Raw genomic sequence first — 16013 nt, forward strand, 5'->3', positions numbered from 1 at the left:
GTTGCAATGCTATTTAGTCTGTTATCAATAAAGTCAGGGCCAGCTCCATTGCTTCTCACTCAGCGCTTGCCTATTGGATCGTCTCTGCTATGTGTATGATTTAAAAGAGGTCCTTTGTGCGCTGTACTGTTCCATATGTCCTTTTCAAGAGCTTGGATAATCTGTCTGAATGGGTATAGACCAAAGAAAGAACTCAAATGCAATATATTGTCAATAACTGGCCAACAGTACATTACACTCCCAGTATTCTGAATGAATCTTTCAGTTATACACAGCTATGTCTTTTCTTTAACTTTGTTCCTGCTGGTTGTGATCAAATCATATGTGGCTCCTCTCTCTCTATGTGTGTGTGTGTGTGTGTGTGTGTGTGTGTGTGTGTGTGTGTGTGTGTTTGTTAGAACTTGGAATTAAATTGAATGTACATAGACAGCACAAATCAACGCAATAAAATCAATGCAAAGAGGTAAAATCCTTTTCACACTGGCATACAATTACATAGGGACCTCGTGTGATTTTAGAATTTACCCCCCACATTGGTGTTCGGTGGCGCACATTTGCATGGGATAAACAAAGTCTGTGTTTCACTCAAATGTCCCGACTTATTGATTTGAGCTTGCTCCTTCTCTGAATGGGTCTCCATGCTGAGTAGCTAGTTGAGCCTCTTGAATTTGCACCCAAAATGCCATCAAAGGTCTCATTAATGATTTCCACTGCAGCCTCCATAAGTCTCGACCCGGAAGAGCATAAAATACTAAGTCTAAAATCTTTGCAAAAAACCCCCCCAAAAAACTACTCTGTTTAGCAAAATGTGATATGTCATTTATGTCATTTTTTTCTGGGACACAGACAACCTATGGGAGATCTGTGGCAATACTTGGATGCAAATAGGGCATTTTTTCCCCCCATTTCACCAGCCCTTCACAGCAGTGTCAAAAGTTAATTTTGGTTACTGCCTTTAACATCTGGAGAGCAGACATTCTAATTGAGCCCTTGCTGTGCTCTAGAAAAATTGCAGGTGACCACCCTTTTGCTGTACTGAAATCATGATAATGATCTCAATAACCCAAGCAAGCCATCTTTGCTACCACAGGGATTTAAAATTCTATTGGCAATGGAGGAGCCAGATCAATAACACTGTTCTGCTGATTTAGCAGGGACCAGAGATAATATTTGTTTCTTCTTATCACAGACCAGTGCGCCCATTTACAGCAGATCATTGGAAAATGTATTACTGGTTGCACTGTATTGTGCTTTGGGTTTTGGTTTTGTTTTGAGCTGCTGAAGTAATCACTGCTCTGTGTCTAAATGTTATTAATATATTAGGCAGCGCAGTGAAACAATTGAGAGTTGGTTACTGTTGAGGTGTATAGCGTTAAACAAACACAGGAGGCTGGAAATTGGTGCTGTTTTGGTTTCAGATTGAAAACAAGCACATTTTAGCTGCATACCGTGAATGCACGCAGGATAGTGTGGTTTACAACCATATGCAGAACAAAAATATATTCAGCAACTTAAACAAATGGCTCCTGTGTTCAAATGAAAAACCCACTAAATCACAATAACTGCAGAGAATGGAAATAGCCATTACCCCTTTTTTTTTCCTTTCTCTTTGTTTAAACTAAGCACAAAAGCAATTCATCTCCTTCTTCCTACTGTTCTATTTTTCTATTTTTTTTATCAGCATGTATGCCAATTAAAATAGTTCACACATTGTTTTCAAATACATTTGATGGAGAGTACTTTTTTTATATTTCACCAAAAGAGAAAAAAGGATTTTTTTTTTTCATTTTTGGCAATGTTAAAACAAACTATTTAACAAACTATATTAATAAATATTTGTGTCCCCACGTGTGTGTGCGTCTGTATTTAGTGGCGGTCTCAAGGGGCATTTCACTTTATTGATGACCTTCACGTGTGATAAGAGATGATAATATCAGAATATTGTATTTGTTTTTATGGAAATGAATTACTGTTTTGGAATTAAAACGTGCACCCCATGCTGGGCCCATAATACGCCGCTTGTTTTTGTGGGTAATATTTCATGACTCTGCAGCACTTTCCATATATTATATGGTCACTTTGATGATTCTTTCCCCTTTGCTCATGCATAAGCATATCATGCAGGAGCAATATAAATTACAGTGCTTTATCTAACAGATTCCAGTGAGACCGGGAAATGAATGCCTGGTTTATATTAGGCATATGAAACAGAGTGATATCAAAAATAAAATTCATGACACTAATGAGACATAGTCCTGCCATCGTTTCTCAGGAAAATGTATTGAACAACAGGACATAGGCAGTGGAAAAAAAAACAAAACTCATATTTCTTTTGAAACAATGTTGACATAAGTGTTGATAGCTCTTTCTGATGTATTGCCCTAATTTTAGAGCTGTGGAGCAGGGGCGCCCTGATCTATGGGATTGTGTGACTCTGACTCCATCTCATCTGTGAAACCTCGGGCATCTCCTGAGACCAATTGAAAAAGCCCTAATGACTTCTTCTATGCATAGTCCTAGCCCTCAATTTCAGAAAGAGCATGTAATTGAAATTCCTCCCATAAAAAGTTCAGCATTTGGGCCTGCCAGGGCACAGGTCTCAAAGTGCACACTAATTAAATACATGTAAAATATGATATCTCTGACTATCTTTTGATAGTCTGAGGCTATATAGTAATTAATCATGTACATAATGAATATTAAGTCAAAGGAAGCTTTCCTCCACTTTCCTCCAGAGTGAGACATTCTATTTCTATAAATACCTTGATTGCTCAACAGAATTTTACTGAAAAGTGGAAAGAGTATTAATCTATTTCATCCGAGTAATGCAAGAGAAAAAAAAATTGAAGCTCAATAAAATGAAGAAGGAGCCAAAATCGTTGCATCTTTTTTTATTTTTGGCAGGGATATTATCTAATCGTTTGGTGGTGTTTCAGTTGAAGCTCATATCCCAAAAAAATACCGTTCTTTCTGTGTGGGAGTTAAAAGAGAATTATTTACTTCTATTTATTTATTTTTAATTTGAGATATTAGTATGTCTAACACATCCGTGACATGTTTTAACAAAGTGTTGTCCAGTTTAAAAATAAAAAAGATTTCCAGTGCTCCACATTTTAAACATGACAAGATAAATAGGACATAGGGTTTAAAGTCCAGAGGCAAAAATCTGGAAGCTGACTCTATCTATCCAATTATAATGTTATGCTTTAATTATTTAAAATACTAAGGGGTATACAATTGTCAAAATGCTCTCAGTCAAGAATACTTCTAACATGTTTTTTTCTTGAAGTGAAATTAACATAAATGCAGGACAGAGTTACTTTCTACTACGAATGCCCCCATTTCCCCACTCGGCCTGTTAATCACACTGAAGTATTCCAAATGTAATCCCATCACATCTCTGACCTTTTGGGAGTGGCAGACATCAATACAATTAGAGTGACACACAAAATGCTACTTGGATTTAATGCAAATCTCCTTTAAAAATGAGCACTCCCCGCTGACAGCGGGAACGGGTGCGATAAGATGCCAACAAGGTGTAACTGATGACACTCCTGATACCATATGTATCCACCTGCAATTTAACCTTTTCCATTGCCGTCATAAAGCATGTCAGAGGAATAATTGGACAGAGAGATAATGGAATAATTAAGTGAAAAAAATGTTACAATCTGTATTTTGATCAAAAAATGTAGTCCGAGGTGTTACTTAGGTCTAAAGTATGCTTCAAACAATAAATGACTGCAATTAGATCAGTTTTTCACTCATCCATCTCTCAGAACAGATGATGCCATTTTAATCAATGAGCGTAGGCTTGTATGTCAGCTCTGCTTATGCGCACTACTCTGACCTGCTCTGTGTTTTTAAGACCTCCCTGCTTTTAGTGCACTGAACGAATATATTTAGTAAAGCAGATATACTGGCTGACATTATCTTATCACAGATATATTTTTAGATATATAAGTAACAGAAAACATTGTGTACAGAAATGCCAAAGATGTTTGTGCTAAAATTATAAACACTGCCACCATTTAAGGGAACCTTATCAAAATTGTTTGTTTATGTTATGTGTTGATTAAAAAATAATGAAAATGCGCTGATAAATCACTTTTAAAATTATAGTTTAGTAGGTAAATCTTTGGTCTTTTGCAAACAGACAGATTAAAAAAAAACCTCACTCAGTTGTTTACATGTAAATTATTAAATTACTTTATATTGTTGATCACATAAGTACATAAATATTCAATGGGAAAGAAATAAAAATAGTCTTCAATGCACAACTTCTAAATAAAAACTTTAAAATGACACTGGTATGGACAGTCATGGAAGTCTTTTATAACCATTTAATGCTGCTCATGTGCCTCTTGTGTGACAAATCCAGTTTAGATATGGGTAAGATGTTCCTTAATTGCTGAATCCTAGATTGTTTTATCCCCACTGTTCCAGTTTTCCATCCTTCAACAGTCCCTACCATTCATGAGGCCTAAGCAGCCATTAGGAATTCACGACGTAAGAAATAGCAGCAGCAGCGAAAACAATCGCTGTGTAACTGGAGGAGAAAGGCGACATGAGTGAGGGGAGCACATTACAGAAAAAGGCACAATCTACTTCCTGGTGCTCCCAGTTTGAATTTCAATCAAATTAGCGTCTCTTAAACTCAAAGTGACCCGTCTAGCTCCATTTCATCTGAAATGCTGATGAGGTTCATGGCACAATTATCAAGGCAGACATCTCTCTCAAGAGGCAAGCCTGTTGATAGCAGACAGGCCATTGAAAAATTAAATCATTTCCAGGGCCACAGAATGGCAGCAAAAGAAACAATCGGATGCAAACAAGACATGAAACACACACACACACACACACCACACACACTTTAGATGTGTAATCACTTCAAATATCAGTATATTTAGACCATTTTCTAAGGGGGTGGCCCAATAATGTTTCAGGAAATTGGTTGTTAGAAATTAACCATTAGCATCCTGCTTTCAACTTGAGGTCTGACCCAATATCCGGGTAAGACATTCCAGAAACTTGTAATTACTGTCATATGCTTGTGTTTATGCTATATTTACTGGAGCTGCCAATGGTGCTCAACAGGGGGATTCCAGGATCTTACAGAGTCAGGAGGAATGCTGTCTGACTCACATCCGTCCATCTCAACTATTGATTTTTAAACCAGCAAAGCTACATCATCATGCCACTGAAGTCAATGGGAATACTGTTGTGACATTCTGCAGCTCTCTCTACATGTGACCTTTCACAAGACAGAATGCAATGCTGTTGAGCACACTCGATGGTGATGTTTGGTGTCCAATTCATCTGAAAATTCTGAAACCGTGAGCACCGTGACAGATTAAGTATTTAAAAATACGAGTGGAAGAAACTGCATTTCACAAACATTACTGACACTAATGTTGTCAAGTAGAGGTCATCTTTTATCACGATATAAACTCAATTTTATTACGCAATATTGATATATATATATTATGATGTAGTAAAACTCAAACTGTCAAAATAACCGGACAAGCATGACAATTAAATACTCAAAAAATCAAGGTGCTTTATTTAATAAAAAAAATAAAGCAGTCTTGCTCATTGAATTGCAGCATTGCCCACAATGATCTAATGCATCCAGAAATGTTTAAGTGATAGCAACCACAGTAAAAATGGTATGGCAAATATGGTACGATATGACTGTATATATTTTTATATCAGCCAGCCCTGTTGTCATAGTGATATAATGTAATATAACATTAATTTCGATAAACCAACCAAAATCCGTTTCCCTAGCTTTTAATGTGAGAAGCTATTTTTTATACATATTATTTTTCCTTCCATGAGTGTTAATCGTTGGTATTAGTATTTTTTTGGTTAATGATGATGACGGTTCACTTTTTAATTTAGCACATCATCACTAATATAGTCTTGAGTACAGAGCAGTTTCATGGCTCATGAACTTGTGTACACCCCTCTGAAACGCCCAAGCTGAATCTGGATTTTTATGAAATCTTAATCTGCTGTGCTTTAAATAACACTAACACTGTATGCACAGAGAAGAGGAACAAGGCAGTGTGCTGTCAGGCAGCAACAATGAAGCTCCTCGGAGAGCCTTCCAAGCAGTGCTGTCACTGATATAAATAGTGTAAGCAGTATCATTGAGTCTCCAGAAATGCCTTACATTTACTGACAAGAACTTGGAAAATACTAATGATTACACACTAATATTACTAGGTCATTTCAAGATTACAAGTCAGCTGTTAAGGCCCATATAAATATAATAATGTCTGTAAAAAGCTGTCACATCATTCAAGCTATTGATATGTGATTTAAAAATACATTTTTCAAATACCTAATGGTGAATGGTAATGATCATTTTCATGATAATTATTGATGATTATCAACTCAGTCTAACTCATAACTGTCCCGTAATCCCACTGATGAATTCCATGTCCTCTGTTAGAGAGCTATCTGCATTGATCACTCTTGTCAATGATACGCTCCTTGGAAAACCCATAATCCACAGGCACGGCAGGACCCAGCCATGTTATGTTACAGCAATCAATGACCTTGTTATCGAATACTTACAATGAAGCTCATTAGTCAAAAAGAAATCAATAGATGTAAGCCACTTATTCATATTGTATATCTTAATATGTTCTTTTTTGTGTGCGATCGGTCGACTCGTCATCTTGACTATTCCTCAAGCTATTGTGATAAGGACTGGTGTCTAGATATACATCAGTAAAAGATGGTACATTTATGTACAACTGCATGTATTACGAAATAATATTTAAATATATTTGTTTTGCAGTCCGGTAGATATCATTTGTGTGGTAAGAATTTGTTGTAGTTGCGACCATTATCATCAGTACAGTTGAAGAAAATTTAATTATTAAAAACTAAAACCCTGAAAAGAAGAACAAGAAAAAATCCCCTCGCTGAATATTATTATCAATGAATTAATTATTTCAAACTGTACTGCCATGCAGTTTCACATCTGCTGGGGAGGTGTCCACGTGAAAAATTCCTGTACAGATTATCACCCACTTGAGTCGACTAATTGCTTGCAGCTGAATGTTCTAATTGAGCCACAACAGTCCTAAGGCTATTTTCATAAAATCATTGTGCTCATGAATATAATATGCCAGCCAGATATAAAAACAACTTGGAGAGCCAACAGGATCTATCAAACTCGGTGAAGCCTCAATCCAATTCTCCACACTTCAGGACCACATCAATTTGGGATGTTTATAAAAGTGAACACAGTTTTCCACACAAGTGCTAATGTGATTTTTCCCACATACTTAAATTAGTAGGCCAGGGTAATTATGGCAACAAATATTTTTGGCTCTTCAGTCCTTTATTGATGGAGGCTGTAGAGTAGAAAATACTATTTCTTTCAGTGGGTTGCCCCATATATGGAAAATTTCAGCTGGGTTAGAGCTCAATCCAGAGTTTTGACTTGTGGAAAAGTGAAGGGCTCAGATCTTATAGCTATAAAACAAACATCACATTCCAAATAGGCAAAAATCACCACATTTCTCATTTGAGGGTAATTGTTTTTGGCAGCAGAGGCATTGTTTCATTACGTTTTCTTCCTATTTTAGTCTATTTCTGTATATAAATGGACAAAAAATAAAATCACTAATTAGTCCCACATGTAATCTTTGGCGACTGTCAAGCTGTCCTTGAACCTATTTTCATGACAGTGGACTGTTTTAAGTTTCTGCACTGATTACGCAAACACTGCTTTTATGATTTATAGACTACTTCGGAAATAAATTGTGCATATTAAACCCTATGGCTCATTTTCACATAAATAATAAAAAATAAATAAATAAAAAATCTAGTCTCACACATTCCATTTTGATATATATCAAAGATCTATTTCACAAGAATTTGCACACAGCCAAAACTATGATATATGGATGACACTTTATGTAAATAAGTCTTTTTTTTTTTTTGGCCTCTTTTGGATTTCTTCCTATCTTTCCTTGTTTCAGATATAAACTCTTCAGAGATTGTTGTGTAATTTTTGAACCCACACACCTCAGAGAGACCCTTCTGTATCACAGGACTTTCTCTTAGAACGCACACATTTCTGACTTTGTTCTGAGTACAATAGCTCAGCAGTGACACTGAAATGCTAAAAACACATTTAAAATAACATCTGAACTACGGCCTCTGGCATTCTCAGGATATGCATATAAGGAATGAATCTGAGTCCTCTAAAGACGCTGGTGGGGAGCGTTTCGACGAGACTGTTTGGGATTTGTTGTCAGGCAGCTCCTGCTGGGTCAGTATTTGTGCTTCAGTGGACTGTTCTTGTTCGAGCGAGGCTGAGGCCAGCGTAATACACAGGGCCGCAAGCAGGGAGCAGGCAGGCTGCAACCTTTCAAGACACACAATGTGAGTCAGCTATCTGACTTCATCAAACAGGGCTTGACAATAAACCCCCTGAATACAAGGGCTCAACTGTTTTATTTCATTATTTTTTTATTTCCCAAGGCGGCTTGCCAGAGTTGCTGACAGTCTCATACAGTCCAATATCTCTCTCTGTGGCCCTCATATGTCATTCCATCCTGTGCACTTTGGCTCAGATGGCATCCCTATGTGACAACTGGTCTCATGTATAAGGTCTCACGTATACAGTGTTGCCAGTGGAACCCTGCTGAGTTGCATGTGTGCGCACAAGAACATGCACCTCCACGGGTTTGTTTCAACACTAAATCATCCGTCTTTGCACGTGGACGATAGTTGCAGAGACACATGTCTTTAAAATGGCGGACATCTCTGTGGTCAGTCATCAATCAGTTTAGGAGATACAGAGCATCTTTAAGTCGGACCTGCCAAGAACCTGCCCTTAATCTGACCAACAGGATTTGCCAAAGGGCCAAAACAGAAGAGTAGTATGTTAAAGTTGAAGAAATGCCAGTGGTAGAAAGAGGATTCAGATAATTTACTTAAGTAAACATAGTAATACCACACTATAAAAATACACAGTTGCTATCGAAAATGTATTTTTTTAAAGTACTCATTATGCAGATTTGTCCCAGTCAGTGTATTATTTTTACATTATTGTGCATTTTTATTTATGCATTAATACGGAAGCGGTATTTTACTGTTGTCGTTGGTCGAGGTGGAGCACATTTTTTTTTAACTATTTTACATACTGTTGGGCAGTTTAATCTCTAACACTGCATCATATTTTATAAACTGATCAAATGTTTTGTAAAATTAAATTGCAGTGGAGCAGCAATATAAGTCTTTTTTTTACATTGATTAAAAAATGTTTAAATGTTCTGCATTAAACAAAAGACAATATTTGAAAATCATGTTTGATTTACAAGACTTATAGAAACTAAAGTAGATTGAAAAGCTTTTTATATCAATCAAGGCACAAGCCAGAGAGTTTGTTATTTAGCTTTTGGTGGCAACAAAATATAGCTGTATTATACCAAGTTATTTTAAACCAAAAGTGGTTAAACCTATTTTATTAAACACAGGTGAACCCCTCACCTGGCACACTTGCCAGGTAATGTATTTATCAGACTAAATTACAACAGACAGAATAATTACCTCCTGTAAGTAAAATTTGTTCTGTTGTTATTTTGAGATGTGAACTTGATGTCCATTGTGAATTTATTACTGTGCTCACTGATTTATTTTCATTTTTATTTAAATCTGTTCTCTTCAGCACCCAAGTTCTGATGAAGTTTCTAATTCTTTTTGGCTCGTGTTCAGTTGTCTCAGTATTGGTGCTAACATTAATGTCTTGCAGGTTATTGATGCTGAAAGGCTACTGTTGCTTTTTTTCTTTTTCTACTCCACAGTTACATTCACTTTTGCTATTTTTTCGAAGGAGCAAATAAATCCGATGGCAGCCCTGATATTCTGCTTGGCAGAAGATTTTACTCCAAAGGCCAGGGATGCAGAGAATTTTCTTAAAATAGGAAAAACGGATGCCAACAGGGGCAACCAGACAAAATGAAATGGTTGATAGTGGTCCAGTTCTGGTTGCTCAGGGTAACTAGCAACCGTTACTGTAAGCCAATTATTTTCTAAGGGTCCTGTAACTTTGGCAGATGCCTCATTTTGGCATAATTTATTTATTTTTGATACTGCACAGAGCTGTCTGCAGTTTTACCTTTGTGACATTATCTTGTAGGCATCTGGAAGATAGCAGTTGATGTTCTCCATCTGGAAAGGGTCGGCATCGCAGATCTTGTCATCTGTTCGGCCATAGTTGGCACTTTCAATCATTATGACATCACTTCCTGGACACCGCAGATCGATGGGGTAACCCTCACAAGACAGCTCTCTCCGTACTAAGCCAAATGGCAGGGCAGCCCGACTAAACCCTGAGGGAGAAGAGAGAGAGAGAGCTCTATCAGTGCAAAATGAAGGGAGATGTATAGTTAGGCTGTCACAGAGGAAGATGATGTAACAGGCAGAAGACACAGAATATCAGAGCTGGATGTGCTGGATATAAACAAAGGTAGCATCTTCATGAATGTTCTTTCTTATTCTATTCGAAAGGCTATAACAGTTGAGCAATATGAATCATGCTGATATGTGAACAGTGAACTTTGGATTGGCCTGACAGTATATTGAGTGAAGTCAGATCTCAACTGCACCAGTGAGCTAATGGTGTTAGTATGTCATCCACATGCCTTAACTGGTCCTGGAAAAAAAAATCAATAATTGTCATTAAAGTCAGTTTGTATGTCAGGAGGATTGTAACCCCTTATGATTGCCTATGTAAGGACATACACTAACATACAAACACTAATCTCTGACAGCTTGCATGGTGGTTAAAAAAAAAAAAAAAAACTCCAACAAGAATTTATTTTGTAATGGATTTTTCTGCAACTGTTTTTTTTTCTTTGCCCAACTGCTGTCCTGTGTTTCATTTTAATATGGGAGCACACTGTCATCACGCAGTCTATCACCCGAGACTTGTGGTTTACTTGCAATGCTCATTTTTCTATCCAAAATGAAAAAGCACAACAAGCATCTGTACATGAGTGTAATTTAATCCACTTTGCAGGACTGACAATCGAAGGCAGGGCTATTGGGATGCTGGAAAAAAAAAAGGGGAGAGTTTGTGTGTTTGTGTTTGTGTGTGTCTGTCAGGGAGGGTGCGGGGGTAGGAAAAATAGAAAAGAAATCAATATTATGGCTTTGTGTTCTGTAAATGTGAACAATGCCAAAAGCCATACTTAAACTAAAAGCAAGCTACATACATAAACTATACCAATTCAAATGCAGGATATTTTTGGTCAGGGCAGCTTCCTCCTGCTATGACATGTCAAGTATTAGAGGGAAGTGGCATAAAGCTTGAAAAGATTGCCAGCTGCCTCTCTGTTCACTTTAACTAAACCACTGGCTGCACCGAATAATAACTTTTTCTGGTATCCAGCAGTGACTTTGTCACCTCTTTTAGTCTTAACAGCGTTGTTATCAGCAACTTGACTCATAGCTATGTTGTTAGCATTTCCAAAGCCTCTACTTCACTAATGAGGTTTAGTCCACTGACTGGCTGCAGAAAAAAAAAATCGTTACTTCGTAACTTTCATGCACTAATTTGTTTGGCACCTGGACAACTCAGATGAATCCATATGTGCAGTTGTTTATAATCGCAAAGCACATTTTCTTTTCATGAGTTGCTCAGTGAGATGTTCTTTGTGTGGCAACAGTTTACTTAAAGCCACTGACTTCAGCTCTGCTCAACTGGCCTGGAAAGGCTGAGTTCATTGTGCCCTATTGGATGCCTCATCAATTAACTACCAATACAATTATCTTTGTCTGATTAAATGCTATGCTACAATGGAAGGGATTAGTATTCTGTGTTGTGCCCTCACCAGAAAATGCTACTGTGGTATTTTACAAAGGAAGATAAATGTCAGTTAGTATTGTTTGGTCCTCCGTTTGTGCACCAATCAGGTGAAAATCCTACTTCTCAGGTACTCAGTGAAGAGCTCAGGGTGAACAAAAAATATATCTGTATAGCCCCTTTTACACATGTACTGCAACCCTGAAATTTTCCGGACATTATCCGGAGGAGCTGTATGTGTGAGCGCAAATGTCCACTCAGTCGGACCAGACATTAAACCAACTTTACCGTGCCAGCTCACTAGTATATAGTCCGTGTAATATCTGATTGAACCCATGTGTGAATACAGCAGTTCATTTTCCAGAGAATTCACAGTGAGCAAGTAGGCGTGTTGATGACGTTTCTATCACGCGGCTGGCGCTGGATCAACACAGCAGGCCAGCTTTTGACTGGGCCTGAACACTGTGCTGTGAAGCTAGCGCCAATGGGACAGAGAACTTCCTGTGATTTCTCGTAAAATAAAAGCTGTTTTATTTCTGGTGAAAAGCTTAAAAATGCCAAATTACAACCACAGCATACTTTTTGTGTCATGTCTGCCTCCTGCATACCTTACCCAGGCGCCATCCCTTGCCTAAACCAAACGGAGTATTTCCATTAGGTGAGAATGCGTCTGACACAGACACAGATTTCTTGTTGTGTGCTACATGTGTGAAAGGGCAATTCCAGACCTTCATATATATTTATACATTCATAGGTGAAAACGGCTTATGAAGGAGGGCAGCTGCCCTGACCTATCTAACCTCTATAAGACTTTATTTGTTTGGGAGCACACAATCATCAGGGAAGGATCTTTTTTTCCTTTACGTGCGCTTTCTGACAGCAAACTTTCTCATGTGACCAATAGGCATGAAAAAGTAAAGGCTTTCAAATATGATAGGTTTCAGCCATATTTCATTTTTGCAGCCCTTTTCTCTCTGGAGTCAAAAAGAAACGCTTAAGGTGATAAACAATTTATCAGAGATGTTGGCTTGAAAGAAAAAGCCCAAGTGGAAAAAATGAAAACACGGCATGTTAGGAACAGGACTTGACAGCCAATCTCGAGTTCATGTCAGTGCTCTCCAGCATAGCTCCATCAAAAGTCAGCAATACAATGTATAGTAACTATACGAACCAATGTAAAACATCAGTCAATGCCACATTACAATTTTTATACTCAAACCATGACTTGAAAAGGGCAAATGTATAATGGAGACACGTCTATTGCTTTTCTCTATGTATTGTCTTATCATAAGAAAAAAGACAGGCTTCAGATGGGCCACATTTGGTGCATCTGAGATACTTTAAAAGCTTTTTTTTAATTGAGGAAAAGGTTTAAGAATTGAAAAGGTTCCTCAGTCTATACTATAAGCAAAAACAATTATTAATCCAATACATGAATATGTTAAAAGTACATTTAACACATGAAAGAAACAATACAATTCTTTCTGTGAATTTGCTGAGACTGGACTGAATTCTGGTTTGTCTTACTATGGAGGTCACATAGACTTCACACGGATCAATTGGGCAGCATGTCATGTATGGCTGGGTGGGACACATTAGCTTGCACTGCATGGCCTACTTTGTGGCTGGAAGTGATCTGGGTCTTTGGCCATGTGCAAGACCTCTGAGTTTGATCTCCAAATCTGCAGCCAAACCCAGTGATGCTCTGCGTCCCAGGAACACTGCTAAAACACTTAAATCACTCTGCAGAGCCTTTACAATCTCTGCTTCTGGTTTTATGATTTAGAACTGATGCAGTCTCTCTGCTTAAGTAGGAAAACAGAGGCTGGAGCAACAAAGAGATACATGTGAGCTTAAGAACACTGCAAGACTCCCTCTGATATATACCAGAAACTTTTTTTTTTCAACCAGGCTGATGACAGGCCCTGTAATAATGCTACATTTTCATGTTCAAATCTCTGGGAGTTCAACAAAATTGCCATCCTCGAGGCATACTTTATTTGCTAGCTGGGTTTGTGCTTCATGGGCCAAAAGCATGGCCGTAAACAACCTCGAAAAGCCTCTCTCCATTGATTAGGCCTGAGGCTGAACTACTTTCTCACTCTGGTGTCGGATGGTATTTTTGTATAGGGGAGATTAGTGACAAAGACAACTCAATATGTGGACACCCAATAGTCCAGCAATTTCAGCGCAATAGATGTGAGTCCTTATTTGAATGTTTACAATAAAGTCATTAATGGTCTGATGTATCCTCTTGTGTTCTGTATAATTTATTTTGTTTGATTTTGCTTCAGTTCAGTCCTTGACATTACAAATTTCTTACTGTGGTGTGTGTGATCCTTCAAACTAATTCGACTACAGTGTTCATATACAAATATACATTGGTCAAAACAAGCTAAAGGAATAATTGCTCGACTGACTTATCAAAATATGTTCCTTGCATAATTGTTTTGTAGAAGTTATTTTACATCATATAATGGAGTTTGGGTTTATGTGCCTATACTTCAAATCTCTGTTTATACAGATTATGAGACACCAAAACACCATCAATCATACTCTGCCACGACCATGCATTGCAACAGAATAATATGATCACAGCGGATCTAACATAAACAAAATCCAATGCTTACTGTCTCACTTAACTAAATAATTTAATTATTCAAATGAGCTAGAAAAGTAATAATTATTTTGCTCATGGCATCATTAGCATAATTATTGAGGGAATGCATGATATGAAAATTATTCACTCTCCATATGGAAACAGTGAACCATGTTAGGAATATCGATGTCTTAGATGTTAAAAAATTGTTCTATATTGTAAGGCAGCTACATTCTTTTTCCTCCCCTTGTCTCTCTTTGCTTTGTGATTTTCATGATAAGTCTTCTGAAATCACATCTAGAAAGATCTTAGCAGTTTATTGGAGCAGCTGAGAGCACTTGTTGCTATATTGTGTTTCAGGGGCTTTTTTACTTCTGAGCTTTCTGTGGTTGGGAAGAGGCTGCTGAGCCAACAACATGTTGCCACATGTGGCGTATGCCACTGGTGCATTAGTTGCAAACAAGGAGCCACATGATGATGGCAACTGAGAGGAATTTTTTAGTTGTGTTCATCTTAGGTTGTCAGACACACATACACACACTCTTCACACTCAAAGGGAAACTCAGCACCCTCTTCTTCACGGGTAGCACACACTTCAGACACCTCCTCAAAATATGAGATGTTATTTTACTAGCTTTGATGTACTTTCATTCTGTGATGGTGCATCCAAACCTTTACATGGCAAGGAAAAATGTTGATTGAATTAGAGATGCCTATCAATCAACGCCTAAAAGGAGTTATAAATTAACTGCACTAATTCAACTGCAAGAAGCAAAGGATCGAGGCATAGTCAATAAAATATTATGTGGAAAGCTCAATCCTGTGACCATGGCAACATCATGCAGCAGAGACATAACTGGCTAGATCCTTATCATGGCCTTGTTGACACGCTTCCTAATCAGGTATTCTGGTCAACCATCCACCCTACTACCACCACCACTAGAAAAGCATTACAATTCCTCTTAATCAGCTATGTAGCAAGCATTGAAATCAGCACTGATCAGTGTCATTGTACAAGAGTGGACTAAAATTAAACTGTAAGCCTTGAAAATATTGCATATTTTATCACTAACAAGTAGAAATAAGCAGCAAAGCCATTTTTCCACTAGAAAACAGCTGTTTATCTCCTTTTTAATATATGATTACTAAATCTTTTGACATCTGCTTGTTGTACATGTTGTTATAACATGCTAGTAATTGATTTTGATTGGTGCACAGGACCTCTATTTCCATGGGTTATGGCACTTTATTACACCAACGAGGAACCTCTATTTAAAGCCTCCCAGGCTGGCATTTACTACCATATGTAACCTTTGTGGTGACATTAGGCCAATACAGAATCTGCTGCTAAAGAACTGTGAGAAACCCCGGTATTATGCACGCAGTCTCTGTGGTGCTATAATACAATAATTCTTTTTTTTTTTTTTTCACAGATGAGCCAAATCATTTGGAAAGTGACCATCTGGTAGGATATGAGTGTCACTGAAGCAGAGGTAATGAACAAAATGTCTTCCTATTTCACAGGAACAGAGAGTCATTAGGATCTTCATCAACCATTTAGGGACATTCTACTGCATA

The 16013-nt window shown here is 37.7% G+C and overlaps 1 protein-coding gene across 13 annotated transcripts in view; it reads right to left on the minus strand.

The window, feature by feature from the left end:
* adgrl2a (adhesion G protein-coupled receptor L2a) overlaps window positions 1-16013 on the minus strand; it is a 98981-nt gene that overhangs the window by 45645 nt on the left and 37323 nt on the right. For all 13 annotated transcript variants that reach the window (XM_042416421.1, XM_042416423.1, XM_042416422.1 and 10 more), the window contains exon 3: window positions 10148-10361. In XM_042416421.1, coding sequence (XP_042272355.1) covers window positions 10148-10361 — 214 coding nt within the window. The remainder of the gene's footprint in view (window positions 1-10147; window positions 10362-16013) is intronic.

This window comes from Thunnus maccoyii, chromosome 7, assembly GCF_910596095.1.
Source record: "Thunnus maccoyii chromosome 7, fThuMac1.1, whole genome shotgun sequence".
Lineage (NCBI taxonomy): Eukaryota > Metazoa > Chordata > Actinopteri > Scombriformes > Scombridae > Thunnus > Thunnus maccoyii.